Below are 17516 nucleotides of genomic sequence, written 5' to 3'. Positions count from 1 at the left end.
GACTTGAAAATATTATCTCAAATGGAATGAGGGAATAACAGAGCTGGAAGGAACTGCAAAAGTCCCCTATTTAACCATCCATCAGGTACTAGAAGCTGATTGGGAATCAGCCACTGTCAAGCCTCTCCAGGCGTGGGGAACTCATTACTACCTCATCAGCTCATTCAGTCTTTAACCAGCCCTCCTTATCGTTCCTTTCTTACGTGGAGCCAGTGTACCACTTGGTATGCAAAATAAATTTTTTTCCGCTTGTCATGCACACAAATAGTAAACAACAGCTGTCATAACCCCGGTGAATCCCATCTTCTTCAAGCAAAGTGTTCTATTTCTTTAAAAAAAAAAGTGCAGCTGAGATTGTAACTTCTACTTCATGACAATTTCTTTGATTTAATATACTTTAAAACTGTATATTTTTGTCAAGAAGTATTTTAAAACTTACATAAATATTTTCAGACGTTTTTCCTACTCCGATTCTCTCCAAAGCTCTACAAAAAAGAAGCTAAATCGACTTAATTGCCCTCATTTTTATTATGAAGCCATCTTCACAATGAAGATGCTGACTATCGTAATAGAAGGAAAATATATGACAAAGCGGAAATTGAGGTGTACGGAAGAGGAAAACCTGTCCTCTTCACAAACTAGATAATCAACTGATAAGTAATTGGATCTGACAAGAGTTCTCTAATTCACATTCAACTTCCTGGGTTCAAAAATCAGCTTTGGAGAAGTAAGCACCGGTAAGGAAATACACAGGTTTCCCCCAAATCTCATTTTCCCAATCGTTCCTACCTGCTCTATCAGTTATCTCACAGGGTAACTGGGAGAATCAAATTAAATAAAGCACATGGAATGCTTTGTAGACAAAAGTACAAATTAAATTACTTACTGTTTTTCATGATAACTAATATTCAGATCCATTTTCTAAGCATCTGTTGGCCGCTCCTTGTGCTTAGCACATTTCTGTATGTTTTCTCCTTCACAAGTATCTCTGCGAGGCTAATGTTTTTGCAGAAGGGGACGATGAGGCTCAGAGGGATTTCCCTAAGTTCTCACAACCAGGAAGTGGTGACTTTTTTTTCCACCTACGATGACTATTGCAATTAAGGTGATAACATTTGATAAAATATAGAAACATTACTGTTATGATATTAATAGTTGTTGCTGATATAGCACCTCTCAGCACTTTCCCACATAGTAGTGTCAATTAATAGAATTTAAAAACAACCAAACCCTTGGAAAGCACGGGGAATAGCCTGCTGGCTGCCTTTCCTTGCCTGCCCTCTGGCGGCGATGACAAAGAACAGAATGAACCCAGAGCGGGCAGAAGGGGAAAATGCATCCGCATCTGAGCCCAGGAAAATCCTTTGTGGAGCCCAGACCCTCTGTCCGGTCTCCCCGGGCCCTGCCCACAGCCCTTGGGCTGTAGCCAGCTGGATTTCCCCCAGATCCTTCTAGGCTCCTGATTCGCCATCACCCCACTCAAAGGTCTTGGTCCTCTGTCCCTTTGCCAGGACAGCAGTGGGCAGTGACCCTGCTCCTGCTGCAGGTGGTACACTGGAGCTGAAATGATACCCTCCAGCAGAAAGTGAAACTTCAGCTTCTGTACCTGAACCATCTTGCTCTTCAGCCCACAGTCTCACTGATGAATAATTCAGTCTTACACGACTAAGGCAGTCTCCTTGGGTCCCATTACCTTAATTGCATCTGAGGTTAAGGTTAGTCAGTCCTGGGTTCTCCCTCTTCCTGACCTTCTCTCCAGGTGACCCAAGTTCTCAGAGGTCAGACTATCACCCTGGCATTGGAGTTGGGATGGGGATGCTCGTGTCTGCTCCTTGTGCTGGCTTGTCAGCCTCCCTGGTCCCTGAGCATCCTGCATTGGTCCCCGAAGGCGCAGCTGGTCCACCATATGTGGGCCCTGCCGTCATCTATGTCCCTGACGTCCCGTGGCCTTATCTCCCCAACCCAGGCTTACTCCAGGCCACTGTGCAGCCAGCGCTTTTGATCTCCTTCAGGCAGGCAGGCAGGGACTCCTGGGGGGATGTGGGCCCGGGGTATTGGGGGCGTGTCCAACATGGGTCCAGACGGCTCCCATGGCCATTTCTCTTCTACCTGTGAGGCACCGGCCAAGCGCAGAGCTCCTTAGGGGGCTTGCAGTGTTCCTGGGTTTCATTCCAAGAACAGGAGAAAATCCTTTCCTATCTGGAATTCACCATAATTTATCTGGGTGTTTCTAGCACCCTAGCTTACCCAACCCAGATTCAACCCAGAGCAGGAGGAAAACAGAGACACTCATGACCCTGCCTCCCCCATTCCTCTCTAGTGCCTCCCTCCTGCACTAGAAGGGTTTTCTAGTTTCCTTTCTGTCCAGCAGGAACCACCCTCCTTGCTGTCAACTCCTTCTCTGTCCCCTGGATGTTCCACCTCTTCTCTGGAGAAACATACCTCAGCTTCATGGCTCAGTGTGCACAGAAAAAGGGTCAATGGGCACATAATACACAGCAGGCTTTACCAAAACTATCAATCTGCTGTAGCTGGGCACTGTGCGGCAGCCCCCACAGTATCACATCCTGCATAAAATTATGGTCCCTGAGAATGACATGGCTTGGAGGGATTCTGGACACAAGAGCAGAGTGGGAGCAACGTCTTTAGCTTTCTGACCCTCAGACCGGCCTCAGAGCAAGTCGCCCCCTCTCCTGTAGGAATGAGGGGGCCCCACGAAGCAGGGTGTGTTGTGTGAACCCACCCGTAAAGCAAACAGGCAGAGTCTGGGCAAAATAAGGACAGGCTGGCCTCTCCCCGGGTTTGTCGAATTTGGTTCTGCTTGGTATGCCTGCAACACAGCCGCTTCCCACGCGTGTTCCCTGGAGCCCCGCAGCACACTCGGCCGTGAAAGGTCCTGCCGTGCAATGGCTTTTATAAGCCAAGATCTGAATACTGGCACTTACCCAAGTAGTCCGGGCACTGCCCAATGCCAGCCTACTTACGTGGGTCAGAATCACCTTCGTCGTGGGCCGTTGGGAGCCCTCCCTGGGGCGTAACCCGCCATCCCGTGGATGCTGTGTCCTCTCCCCGCAGGACGGCACGGCGCCGCTGTGGATCGCGTCGCAGATGGGCCACAGCGAGGTGGTACGGGTGATGCTGCTGCGCGGAGCAGACCGCGACGCCGCCCGCCACGTGAGTGCGAGGACCGCCGCGCGCGCGGGCTCGGATGGGGTCGCCTTCCTTTGAAGCCTTGACCTCCGAGTTTAACTCAACTGAAACGTGCGGAGGAGACGCAGCTTTATTCTGTCTCTTGCTCACCGGGGTTTTCTCCCAACCTCCTCCTGCTCTTCAGCAGGAAAACAAGGGAAAGGTCTGAATCAGTTGAAACCTAGCAACTGCTGCTCAGTCCCTCTAAGGGGAAAGTATTGAATTCCTTGAGCTCCTCCTCCACCTGGGCTGACTTTTGGATGACCCGGGAGGACCAGGCAGGAGACTCAGGCCTCGGCTGCCCTTGGGGATGTGTCCGCCAGCGGCTGCCGGTCTGCCTGGCGCTGCGCCTCCTGTTGGCCTCCAGGCCACAGTGCAGCTGGCTCGCGGGGTCTGTGGTTTGGGGTCCTCGGTGCCCCGGCTCCCCGAGCTGCAGACCCCCGCACCACATCCCCCATCGGCCTCCACTTAGCCTCTGTTGGGGTCACTTCATTTTTTTTTTTTTTACACTATCTGGCCTTTTTGCCCTTAATATTACCTTGCCTGTGTGACCCACCTCCACTCTCCCGTCTGAGCCCACAAAGGGGGAAACCAAAAGACACATTCCTGACCACTTCTCTGTCCTCTCTTCCACTTTCTCTTTTTTCCTTCCCACAATCTCTGAAGTCAGAAAGGAAAAATCCTCTATTCTCATCTTCCTCCTGATTCCAGCTAAACCTTTAGAGCAGCCTGGGATGTTTCCTTTACTACAGGAGAACTCTGTGAGCAAAATCCTCCAAATACAGAAATTGATGTGTGAAAGTAGGAGGAAGGGGGAATTGGAAAATCTCTTCTCAGTCCAGAAAAGGATGACAGAGCTTAATATTAATTTTTGAACTTGTCTTTGCATTCTTTTTTTTTAACAGATTTCAATCTATCCCCTTCTTACTCTCCCCCCATCACCACTACCACAGGTAGGCAGGTACCCAGGACAGACTAGAGCAAGGCTGTATACACGGGAAGGCAAAAAGAAAAGCAATTTAAAATTTTAAAACAGTAGATACAGTTCAACAATTGTTTAAATCATTAAAAACAGTTCAACTGGGAATTCCCTGGCGGTCCAGTGGTTAGGACTCCGCACTTTTACTGCCGAGGGCACAGGTTCAATCCTTGGCAGGAAACTAAGATCCCACAAGCTGCACAGTGAAAAATACTTAAAAAAAAAAAAAAAAAGTTCAACAATTAATTTCTAAGTCATGAACTGCAGAGAATGCCTCTTTAGTCCATCTATGTTCTAAGAATATCCTCCTGAAATTCCCCTTGTTCCTGTACCCAATATTCTAAGGGACTAGAAGACCATGGATTCCCAGATGGCAGGGTTTGAAGATACTGGAATAAGTCACATATTTTGTCTGATATTCTTTCACGCAGAATTAAGTGTTTAATATGCTCTAAAATGATTTTAGATTAAGAGGCGTTGCAGGCCTCTGCTTTAGTTTACACATTTTGCCTCCTTCTGACAAGCACATTCCCAGTTCTCAACCAACATTTCACTATTATCCAACACACACATATGTTAATAATCAACTTTTCTTTTCCTCTCTCTGTAAAGGATGGTACAACAGCATTACTGAAGGCAGCCAACAAAGGGTATAATGATGTCATAAAAGAGTTGCTGAAATTCTCACCCACCCTCGGTATTTTGAAGGTAAGACCTACAGAGAAAATTTTACCAACCTGTAAAAGAGAGAGGATAGAAATTTAAGAAGTCCACACTGGGGACTGCAGTAGAATCTGGGTATACCATTTGCATGGTTAGTTGTATTACTGAGAGAACATGCCTACAACTTATCCATGTTAGAGATTCCCGGGCACTGGTAGAAATGGGAAGGTAATAAAAAGAGTGAACCGGAGTCTGTAGGTACCTAGTTTTCTAGGGGGAAAAAAAATTAAACAATAGTACTGAAATTGCTAAATTGGAAATCACCCATATTGATATATCATTGGAAGATTTGTGAAATCCTCCACAAATGAAACACATGATTTGTGTCCCAGAAAACATGAGGGATAGGAGCTCACATTCCTTCTCTTCATTATCTGGGGCAAAGAACCACATTGTTACCTTAGGTGGAATGAAATAAGCCTCAAACATCTGGACACGTCAGAGAATGTGTCATTCTGGAGGGCTGCGTCTTCCAGAAAACAGAGCCCCAAAACTCCTTTTTTAAGTTGATCATTTTGGATTAAAATATTCCTCAACTAGAGTATCTACCAGAGGTTGGCAGTCTTTTTCAATAAAGGACCAGATAACAAATATTTTAGTCTTTGTGGGCCATACAGTCTGTTGGAACCGCTCCACTCAGCCATTGTAGAAAGCAAGCAGCCATAGAAAATACGGCAACAGCAAAAAGTGTGCCTGCATCCAATCGTACTTCATTTATGGATGTTGTATTTCTAAAATTTTATATTTTTACGTGTCACAAAATAGTCTTCTTTTTTAAATTTTAAAATGCTGAGCTCATCAGGATGTAGAAAAACAGGCGGGGCAGGGGGAGGGGGGAGTTAGATTTGTCCTGCGGGCTGTAGTTTGCTGACTCCTGGTATACACTCTACTGTTTTGTTAAATAGAGGACACCAAACCTGTTCTAAACTTGGGACAGTAGTTTAGCACTTTTTTGGATTTATTGATGTATCTGAAGTCTACTTACCCTTTAGATGCCTTCTGTCTGATTTTTATGGGTTTAGGCTCCGTTGTTGCTGTCAGCTGATACAGAGCTGCTGTTGGTATGCCGTACTCTCTTGCCCCAGGGAGCTAATTCTAATCTTCCATGAGCTTACGAGTCAAAAAAGCTGTACTTTGTACTTGTAAAACTTATTTGGCAAGTAAGAATAAACAGTCTGTGAAAATGAATTCTCTATGAATAAAAGAAACTAGCTTCAGAAATGGACTTTGCAATATCTAGTCGTGTTGCAGACAGCTTTTAGGCTTAGTTTTTTATTCTTAGCCACACTGCACTTCGGCAACACTGATAAGTTGGTTAAGATTTTGATAAGTGAAATGTTACCAGATTAGTGTATTGCTGCACATGGCAAACATGGTGAAGCAAACAGGGAAAACGGCTACTTTGCTGGAGTTTTTCTCTGGGTATGATATTTAACATGCCTACAAGATCAGAAAGTGTTTTACGTATATATATGAAGTAGTTAATTTGAAAACTAAGCTTGCATTTAGGTACTATTCACAGACATATGTACCTTCTAGAACAGATGTCTTGTGACTGCCCATCGTTCTTATATTGGGTTTGTTATATTCTCTTTTCCCCTCCCAGAAACCAGCTACACGCTGCGCATAGCTGCTTCCTTATGTCAATAAATATTTGCAGTAAATTCCATAAAATGTCAGCAACCTATCCACTAGACCCCTCAGTACCCAGAAATGCTCCAACTCAGGGCTGGGGTTGGGGGTGGTCCTCAACGCACCTACTCTTACTCTTAAGCCGTGTAGCTCCCAGTCGCTCTCCTGCCCACCTGCGCGTGTGGAGTGTGTACAGCTGGGTTGACAACTCGGCCCATAGGTGAGCAGGCTATTCCTCCAGCCTTGCAGAAGTGTGCTCACCAAAAGCACAAAGACCTTAAGAAAAAAAGAAGTTTGACGTAGCATTGTTGTTTTTCTCACAGCAAGTTCTGATGCCTCTACAACGGACCAAGTGAGCATGAAATCATGTACACGCTGGGCAGATGCCTTATTTCACTTGCAAAAGGTTATTGGCAATATTTATACTGACCGTACACGGTGTCCCTGAGGACACTGTACTAGGTGCTGATGTGACTTTGAAAAGGGAAGATAAGGATGAGCAAGACTCTAGCATTACAGTCTCATCAGGCCGAGTGCTGATGGCTGTGAGCTCTCTCCTGACACACACTGTCCTTTTCTCCTAGAATGGGACCTCAGCACTCCATGTGGCAGTGCTCAGCGGAAATATTAAGGCAGTCGCGCTGCTCCTGGAAGCAGGGGCAGACCCAGCCCTGAGAAACAAGGTACCGTCTTAGTCATCTTTTCCCTCCATCGGGCGCCTGTGCAAAGAGATAAGGCGGCGTCTGCTGAAGCCAAGAGAGCATCTTGGCTCCAGCCGCTCCTCATCCTTGGGCATAGTAAGGGCATAAAATGTTGTCATCATAGGTTATGAGTGAGCAGTACATTTGGACCCAGAGGACTATACTAAAACCCCTCTATTATCAGTGATTTTCAGGTAACAGTGGGGTGAGGGTAGGGGGCAGTGGTTGTGGGGAGTAAGGCTGTAAGTATTCTATCATCGGAGAAGTGTCCTAAAAATGTCAAAGTTCCGGTAGTTTAATCACCGTGAGTTGGATACTGGAACCTTGAGAATTGCCTGTGCTCTATTTGGTGACCTCATGGGGAAGATGTTGCTTTTTATATTGTTAACAGGACTTTGCCCCACAGTTCCAAAACCAACCCATATTTTTTTTAATTGAAGTATAGTTGAGCAAAACCAGCCCATATTTTTTCATAGCTCAAAAATTTTCTTAGTTTTCAATTAAGCCAAACTTGGAGGTGGGAGGATGCCCAGTGAAAAATGACTGTCATTGTATTTCCTCCTACTCAACGTCTGCAGTCACAAGTAGAGACTGGGGGTGGGAGAGTAGCCTAGGAAAGGTCTAGAGGAAGCACACTGAAACTACTGGCTTTTGAAGGAGGAAGTATGGCGGGGACTTATTAACAAGGGAGGGTATGAAAAGCAACTTTCACTTTATACTTAGATAGTGTTTGAATTTTTATAAGCATCTATTACTGTGTTAGATTTTATTAATAATAAAACCAAAATCATATAACATTTCATGATATTTTTAAAAGAAACTATTAAGAAGTGCAATTAGACAACATGCCAAGAGCCGCCACTTTTTCTCATTCCACTTAGCACGTGGAATTATTACTTCCCCTGTTCCTACCATTGAAACTGCTTGAAGACAACATTTCTGTTTATTTCTTCCTGAGACACATGGGTTTGTTTTCCATTAGCTGGTCTGGCTGTGTGATGAGCCCACTGAAGTCACAATTGCTCTCTTATCTTTGCACCTTGGACACAGATGTCCTTAAAAGATCAGTCTTCGTTGCTAAGCCACCCAGTACTGAATTAAGGTAGTTTCTTTACATAGAAACTGAAAGATGCAATTCCTTGTGTGTGTCGTGGAATCTCAGCAATAATGGTTATGGGGAATTTCCAGTGACCAAAATGCTGGTCTTTGGAGAGTCTGTGTAGCTGCCTGTGTTGGAGTTTCATCCTGCAGAAGCCCTTGGAGAGCCGGGAGTAGCTGCCAGGAAGCTGCACGCCTGCACACCAGGCAGCCTGTAGAAGCCAGGCTCTTCAGAGGCAGCTCCAGAAGCAAGGGTGTTGGGATTCCAGCAGCCACTCAGGACTCTTGAGGGGGTATCCTTGACCTTTATTCATTCATCCAACAAACACTTATTGAGTGCCTGCTAGATGCCATGCACTGTGCTGTGAGCATTGTCTATGTGGAGATAATAGTGAAAGAGATTCACATAGTGTCTGTCTTCATGGGGCTCAGAGTTTACTGGGGAATAAAGATAATTAAACAAGCAATTGCAACACACAGTGACAAGGGCTGTCAGCAGGAAATGAAGAACGCTATCGGAGGCTTCCTGGAGAGAGTCACTTTTCAGCTAGTACAGAAGCACCCTTCTGCTCTAGGGGCTCCAGGACTTCTGCTCTGGGGCAGATGCCAGAGGAGAGGGTAACCAATGGCCCAGAACCTCTCCCCACACCGTAGCCATCCCCATGGGTGTGGGAATCCCATGTTCCTGATAACCCCCAACTGAGGACTCAGAACACATCTTCTCCCAGGAGCAGCGGGGACAGAGAGTGGTGTGATGCTGTGGGTCATGAGTATGGACCTATGGTCCTGCTCCATAATGGATAAGATGGCCTTTAGGGGCTAGCCTGGGCGCTAGCCATCATAACCTGAGCAACTTGAGAATTCAGTGGGGACCCTCCTGAGAGAGGAGTGAGACCAGGTTTTTAAAACTATATGGATGACACACAGAACAGTGATGTGATTGACTGAAGCAACACAGTTTGAGAGTATAAAGCCTATTTTAATGGTAATGGATATGGACATTCATGGAGATGGTCACACACACTGTAACTTAATGAGCTTGTAGACAGAGGTGCAGCTTCTTAGATCCACTCCTCTTCCTGACTGCAGAGGATCCTCTGGCTACCTGCCAGCCTGTCACCAAGGACCAGTAACCGATGCAAAACAGTTAGTTCTTCCTGAGGGTACTCTGAGACTGGATGGTGCTCAGGTCTGTTCTCCAGGAGCATTATTGTCAGCCCCAGGCATTAGGCCTCTACAACATCTGCTCCTGCAGGAACTAAGCTAATACTAGACTTAACCCCACAGAGGGGTCTCTGGTCCAGGGCAGCATCGAAGAGTGCCTCTTGTTAGAGTCAGTCCAGCACCAGCATCAAGGGTCCTTTGGGTGGGCAGGAGTGCAGCTGCAGGACACGCTGCAGAGCGGACCACTGTGGCAAACTCATCATTCCCAGCAAGTGAGGTCCCAGCCAGTAGGTGGGGGTCAGAGAGCAGGATCCAGCCTAGAAGGTAGGTATTGCAGGAGCTTCACCTAAGATCAGGGTTTCAGATAGAGCAGACGGGGTTCCAGGTTTAACTGCAGGGGAAAAAAAAACTACATCCAAGTTCTCTCCCTGATGTGGTTGCCTTTCTACCCTTTAATTGCCTCTCCCCTGAATTCCCAAGAACATCCTTTTATTCATCTGTAACAACTGTTCTCAAAGTGTGTTCCGTGGACCCTTGGGGTGTCCTCAAAACCCTTTCAAGGGTTCTAATAGGTCGAAACAATATTCTTAGTAATACAGAGACACTATTTGCCCTTTTTCGCTGTGCCGACATTTGCCGTAATGGTGCAAAGGCAATGGCGGATGAAACTGTTGGCACCTTAACACACATCAAAGCAGGGTCACAAACTGTAGTGGCAAATGATTTTACAAACCTCTAAGTTATTTTACACGTTGTAAATTATTTTATAAAAATACCAGTTTTACCTAAGAATAGCTTTGATGAAGCAGCAAACAATTTTAATTTTATGAAACCTTGACCCTTGCTGTATGTCTTTTTACTATGTAACAAAATTCGAAGTTTGCGCCAAGCACTTCTGCTGTAGGCTGAAGCACATGGTTGTCTCAGGGAAAGCACTTGTGCAATTGTTTGAGTTACAAAGGGAGCCAGCCACTTTTGGGGGGAGCTCCACTTTTACTTGAAAGAACGGACTTGTATCCATCACATGAGCCTGACAGCTTCCCGATACCTGTAGCTTTTCTGATGAATCAGTGATAATATTAATGAATGATGTGAGCTTTGAGGATTGTATAATAAAATGTGTCAACATTTGGAAGATCTGCATAACTCAGTGAGCTACTATTTTCTAAATGGCCAGTACATGATGTTACAAACATGCATAGGTAAAAAAATCCACCTGCAGATAGATAGACCTATGGATTTTAATGCAACAGAGTAGAAAAATTCATTGATGTGGTTTCAAATTCCACATGGCAATTTAGCTTTAAGATAATTGATTGGATACAGAAGCAGATATAAGAATCCATTTGTCTTCTTTTAAGCTACACAGTAAAGAAATATGCAAAACTGTTAACAGTGCTACACTTCTAACTTTTCTGTTTTTGAAAATTTAGTTCTTTTTCATAAATATGTTATTTATGTTAACCTGTAATGGGTTTATTATTTTTAATGAATTAATAAATATACTTAAATTTTTTTCAGTTTTGATTAGTTAAAAACAAAAGCTCTTTGGGGTCCTCAATAATTTTTAAGAGTGTACAGAAGTCTTGAGACTAAAAAGTTTGGGAACCATTGCCCTATAATGTCTATTTCTTAAGATAGGGACTCGCTCACAAAGTAAACATTTACAGAATGTGTCTCAGCAGCACTGTGAAAAGAAAGGACATAGAGTGAGGCTGGATCAGTTGGGGTGTCAGGCCACTGAAGCTGTTCTTCCCCGTGTGTCTTACGCTCTGGGTGTTTCCTAACTCTGCCTTCTCATCAAAAGATGGGTCTCAAGTCCCTAGCAGCCAGACTGCCTTATATAATGAACTAATAAATTATCAAATCTATTTATTGACAACATACTAGATAAGCTAGGCATTGTGCTGGAAATGAGGATACAGTGATTAATAAGATATAGACCCTGGCCTCCTGGAGATTATAGCCTAGTAAGGGATATGGCTAGATAGAAAAATCACTCTAAAAGACCAATATCATATGATATCACTTACAGGTCAGATCTGAAATATGATACAAATGAACTTATTAATAAAACAGAAACAGACTCACAGACATAGAAAACAAACTTATGGTTACTAAAGGGGAAAGGGAGGGAAGGATAAATTAGGAGTTTGGGATTAGCAGATATAAACTACCATATATAAAATAAATAAACAATAAGAGCCTACTGTATAGCACGGGGGACCATATTCAATATCTTGTAATAAACCATAATGGAAAAGAACATGAAAAGGACTATGTGTATATGTGTTTATGTGTGTGTGTGTGTGTGTGTGTGTGTGTGTGTGTGTATCTGAATCACTGTGCTGTACCCCTGAAACTAACACAACATTGTAAATCAACTATACTCCAAAAAATTTTAAAAAGAAAAATAACTAACAATGAGATAAGAAAGTAACTGATGATATTTATATTTAAATATATTTAAAGAAAACCTTTAATGCCTTGATACAAAAGACTGAGTCCAGTGGGGTTTTTCATCAGTGGAGGAGCAAGTGTGGGTCAGGGACCCCTCTTTGGAGTCCCTGAAACCACACCAACTGTGGGAATTCACTCATGCCTATCTTATCTTCTTTCAGGCCAATGAACTTCCGGCAGAACTAACCAAAAATGAACGTATATTGCATCTCCTCCGAAGTAAAGAAGGACACAGGAAGAACTAACTTAGTTTCATATTCGACTGAAAGATAGAAACCTTAATCATATTGTCCAAAAAGAAATTGCTTTTCAAATAGTGTTGGAAATTCCTAGAAGAAAGAAAATGCCCAGAATGCCCATGCTGGGTCCCTGACCAAGGAGAGCTGTGCTTTGTGCCCTGAGTCAAAAGCAGAGCAGCTCAGGGACCCCTTCCTCTCATGTAGTGGGCTTCTCACACTGGCCTGTAGCCCCACTCCAGGGGGCCTGGCATGTTCGCGGATTCCACAGAAACTCATTTTAAACTACATCAACTTGGGTCTTTCAGTTAAACTCTAAGATAGAGTTAAACCCTCTGTCTTAAAAATAGAAACAGAAAGGAAGCAGAAAGCTTTGTTCCTTTGAAAAGACTGAAAGTCTGACCTTCAGTGAATTGGTGCACTTTTGCTTTTGTGTTAAATGTATGTGTGCTCAAAATATGGCTCCATCGTATTTTACATATATTTGTATGTCATTCCAGTGTAAAATGTTCTCCTCTATGAATCAATAATGTATAAAGTTATATTATTGAAAAGCCACTTCTGACATTCCACCATGTGCTTTTCAAAGATGGACTGTTGAACTATAAAAAAAAGAAAAATTGTTCATTTTTACCTGGAGTCAATGTTGTAGGTATGATAGGATACAAGTGGCAAATTTGGAAATTCAGAAAATTACAAACCACAAGAAATGTAGGCTTGTCTCTTTGAACCATTACTTTGGGTCTATTGCTGGGAATCTATTTCCTGTGCCGTAACTAAGTAGACTTAATATGCTGTGGAATCTTGAGCTTCCAACACCAATTGCTTGATACAATGACTTTGGAGTCCTTGGATAAAATGTGATATAATATGTTGCTATTACTATTGCAGAAGTATAAGTAATAAAAGACTGTTACTAGTATTTAATAAGTGTTCATCTATGTGTGTTTTTGGGTTGATTGATTCCAAGAAAGAAACCTGGGTTTTGTTGAATTATTCCTTTGAAGGGGGTCAAAATTTATACTCAATGCACTTTATAATCAATGGTGTCTAAATGCCTCAGTCAGTGCCTAACTGCACACACAAAAATTAAACCTTCTTTCTATAATCTACCATAATAAACACTGATGGCATTTTGTTATTTAAACACATCTTTCGTTTTCTTGTTCATGTTCTGCTCTGGTTTCCAGCCAATGTTCTATGTTAAGATGGAGGGAAATGTTCTAAACCATATATATATATATATATTTTTTTTTTTAACCAACTTGCAGTGGTGGTACTAAAAGTATTATCTTTATGTCAGTAAATGAGTTATAATTTTGAAATTAGAAGATATTCTCTTAAAGTTTGTTATGATCAGTAAAACAATCAACCAACAAAGATCAGCTTATTTTAATCCATGTCGCAAGCAAAGCCAGTGATGAGCAACCCACAGGGCCCCCAGAGAGGCCTACAACCCGACCACCCAGGCAACAAGCCTGCAATCTAATTTCTGGATTAAAAAATTAGAAAGCTGTCTGTATTGCTAAGACATCCAGATATAAACATTTTAGTAGTTAAAAAGCAGTGCCCATCTCCGCGCTGGCTTTCTTTTATTCAACAAAGTTGTACAAATACATCTTCTTTTATGGGAATTTCATAAAGCTATATTCATTTTGAAGAGGAAAATAATGTGGCCTGAAGTGCTTTATATTTTTCCCCAACCAAAAAAAAAGGTTGCTCATCACTGATATAAATCAAAACAGTATAATGGGTACTGATAACAAAGTTCCAAAAGACAAAATGGGATGAAATGACAAACTTAATGTTGACAAACTTAATGTTTTTCACTAGAGCATGTTGTCCTGGGCCTATTTGTTAGATCCTTTAAAATGGATAATGTTCTTGACCAATATTAGGGGCGTAAAGAATGAATTCAGTAGCTTTAACAATATTGAAAGGAGGCCTTCTTAACTGTAGGTAAGAGGTCTCTAGCTTAGAAGGATCACATTTAGTCTAAATGAGTCTAAATATTATCCATAGCAGGGAAGAAGATTGTATTAATCCCTCACCAAAGACTGAACAAAAGTTCTGTTATTTAAAATTAAATTGCATTTTTAAACTTTTTTTAATAAGTTAAATTGCATTTATTTTGCACACAGGTAGATGATTCTTACTTTATGTTAATCTAATTCACAATTCAGTGCTCTGCATCTTAAAACTTAGAAGTAGCAATTCCTATGCAAATTGTTTGCTTAATTGAATCCCCAAAGTTTTTCATTACATTCATTTGTTTGATGACAAATTCCATGTTATAATTCAAAATAAAGTTAACGTACTACCCAATCTGCCTTTGCTGATTTTTCCTGTTTGTTCGTTTGTTTTTTTTTTCCGTTTTTTTCCTTTTCCCTGTTTGTTTTTAATCAGAAGTTCTTTCAGTGTGATTTTTAATAGTATGGAATTTTAGAGTGAATAATTCCGCTCTGTTGATAAATATATTGATATTTGGAAACTGAAAAGGATTAAGCTTTATGGACCTATGATTTCATTACTTCTACCACGGAGAACTTTTGTCATGATCCCAAAAGGTTTTTTATTCAAACAAAAATTCCTGGGATAGTCATGAAAGGTACTGAAAGGTACCTGAAGGTACTGAACGGTACTGAAAATGAAACTCTAAGCTGTACGTCGTGACGATTTGATATTTGTAGACGCTGTGAAAGTATTCCCCCAGCTAGGTAATTAACACATCCGTCACCTCACATATTGATCTTTATGTGTGTGTGTGTGTGTGTGAGAACGTCTTAATATCCATTTGTATTATCTATGATGCTCCTGGCTCTTCAGTCCTTTGCATTGGCTCTTTCTTCTGCAATAGTTGAGGATTTTTGCACAACTTCATATTTAGGAAACAAGTATTTGCAACGGTAACATTAGGAATCTGGAGCACTCCATGGCCGTTCTGGGATCCTCCCCTGTTCCATCCACCCTCTGCAACTGAAACCGCACAACGCAGATGGATCTCAAACCCAGCCAAAACCCAGATTGGGAGTTGAATCCTGTCGTTTAATTAAGATTGCACACGTGGTCTAATGGTCACATGGACTTAATGAAGCTCAGGTTCTTTATGTCTCAGCACAGAAGGAATTCAGGGAGAGGCAAAGTAGTAGGTAAGAAGTGGATTTATTTAGAGAGATACACATTCCATAGACAGAATGCGGTCTGTCTCAAAAGGCAAGAGCAGCCCTGGGAGAAACGCATGCCACGTACAGAGTGTGGGCCATCTCAGAAGACAAGAGGCCCCGAAATATGGGGTGGTTAGTTTTTACGTGTTGGGTAATTTCACAGTCTGAGGAGTGGGAGGATTATTTCAACTATTTGGGGGAAGGGGCGGGGATTTCCAGGAATTGGGCCACGGCCCACTCTTTGGCCTTTTATTGGAAGCCTCAGAACTGTCAGGGTGCCTGTCAGTATGTCATTTAACGTGCTGATGTATTACAATGAGCGTATGACGAGGTTCAGCTCGAATCTTCCGCTATCTTGGACCGAATCGGTTCTAACCAGTTTTTGTCGTATTCTCAACAGCTATCTTGCTCTTTTATTTTGTTTTATTTTAAGAGAGCTTGGGAATAAACTATTTTATTTTACTTATTTATTTATTTATTCTTTTTTTTTTTTTACCGTGCCCCACGACATGTGCACTGGAAGTGCAGAGTCCCAACCGCTGGACCGCTAGGAAAGTCCCCTTAAATGTTGTGCCCTGCCCCCTCCCTCCTCTTTCACAACCACAGAAGAGTTATGTCTCATCATTACCCCACACTGGGACACCTATTTAGAGGAAAAGAGAACCCCGCAAATGCCAGGCTACTTGGAAACTGACGGCGATGCCTGCATTTCGGGGTGCGCCTGTGCTTCAGATTACAGGGGTGAGAAGCTGAGGTCCTAATTTCATTATGAAGTGGTTTTGGTGCTGGAACTGGCTGAGCCTCACAAGTGGAGTCTACAGATTATTAGTACTAACAATAGAAAGAGTAGATAACATTTGTTAAAGGATTGTTATGTGCTCAGCACTTTACATAGATAATCTCATGAAGTTTATACGCATTTTCTTATTTACCCCTGACAACAACCCTATGGAACAGGCACTATTGTCATCATCATCTTGCAGCTGAGAAAACGGGCTTTGAGAGTGTTTTATTTATTTATTTATTTGTTTATTTTAAGATTTATTTTATTTACTTTGGCTGCACTGGGTCTTAGTTGAGGCATGCAGGCTTCTTAGTTGCAGCATGCATGCAAGATCTATTTCCCCGACCAGGTATCGAACCCAGGCCCCCTGCATTGGGAGCAAGGAGTCTTATCCACTGGACCACCAGGGAAGTCCCAAGAGTGTTTTTAAAAAGAAACAACAGGCCCCAAATGGAGTCAGTTGCCCCCGGAACAGCAAACCTAGGCTTAATTTCAATTTCAGCTACTCCTAGGAGTGTGAACTTTAAGCCCTCGATCTGGAATTACCACATCAGCACCTGTGAGGTAAACTGCATGATAGATCCCTGCCCTTCCCCCAAAGGAAGGTGACTTTGCCTGAAATACTGTAACCTTTTTTCTTTTTTATGACTTCCTTGTCCCACCCCCTTTCTACCTTTGAAAACCTTCCATTTTGTACAGCTCCTAAAGCTCCTTTCTACTTGCTAGGTGGGATGTTGCCCAATTCACGAATCCTTGATTTTTTTTTTTTTTTTTTTTTGGCTGCCCTGCTTGGCTTGAGGGATCTTAGTAAACCAACAAGGGATGGAACCCATGCCCCCTGCAGTGGAAGTGCAGAGTCCTAATCACTGGACTACCAGGGAATTCCCATGAATCCTTGAATAAAACCAAATAGGTCTTCAAATGTACTCAGTTGAATTCTTTTTTTTAACAAGAAATAACCTCCCAATGCTATGAGGCCAATGCTAAACCCTCTGATCTCTGGGTTTTGCTTTTTTTAGTGGGGGAAAGGGGGGAGAATGGTGCCCAGATGGAGTCACGGTTATGGCATCAAGGCAGTGAGGGTGGAGAATATGGGACTTTTTTTGTTTTTAATATTTAGAGGTAGAGCTAATGATAATTAGGTGATTAATTGAAAAGAGAGGGTGAGGAAAAGAAAGAAGAGTTAGAAATTATACTAAGGTGTGTCAGGGGACCCTAAGACCACTCCCAGGTTTGGTGATTTGCTAGGAAGGCTCAAGAGGCTCATTGTATGGTCATATTCATGGCTAAGATTACAGCGAAATTGATAAATAGCAAAATTAGAAAAGGGAAAGGGAAATGAAATGGAGATATATAGGAAACCAGGTTAAAGCTTCCAAGAGTCCT

General features: G+C 42.6%; 1 protein-coding gene across 1 annotated transcript in view; it reads left to right on the top strand.

The window, feature by feature from the left end:
* ANKRD29 (ankyrin repeat domain 29) overlaps positions 1-15241 on the top strand; it is a 45136-nt gene extending 29895 nt beyond the window's left edge. Inside the window, exons 7-10 of the mRNA XM_022586833.3 lie at positions 3076-3174; positions 4781-4876; positions 7108-7206; positions 12108-15241. Of these exons, the coding sequence (XP_022442541.1) occupies positions 3076-3174; positions 4781-4876; positions 7108-7206; positions 12108-12191 (378 nt within the window). The 3' untranslated portion in view covers positions 12192-15241. The remainder of the gene's footprint in view (positions 1-3075; positions 3175-4780; positions 4877-7107; positions 7207-12107) is intronic.
* Positions 15242-17516: the final 2275 nt, after the last annotated feature.

The sequence above is a fragment of the Delphinapterus leucas genome, chromosome 14 (assembly GCF_059928025.1).
Source record: "Delphinapterus leucas isolate spDelLeu-1000000601 "Yukka" chromosome 14, BTC_Dleu_Yukka2, whole genome shotgun sequence".
In the NCBI taxonomy this organism is placed as follows: Eukaryota; Metazoa; Chordata; class Mammalia; order Artiodactyla; family Monodontidae; genus Delphinapterus; species Delphinapterus leucas.
This window is presented reverse-complemented; position numbering and strand designations above follow the sequence as displayed.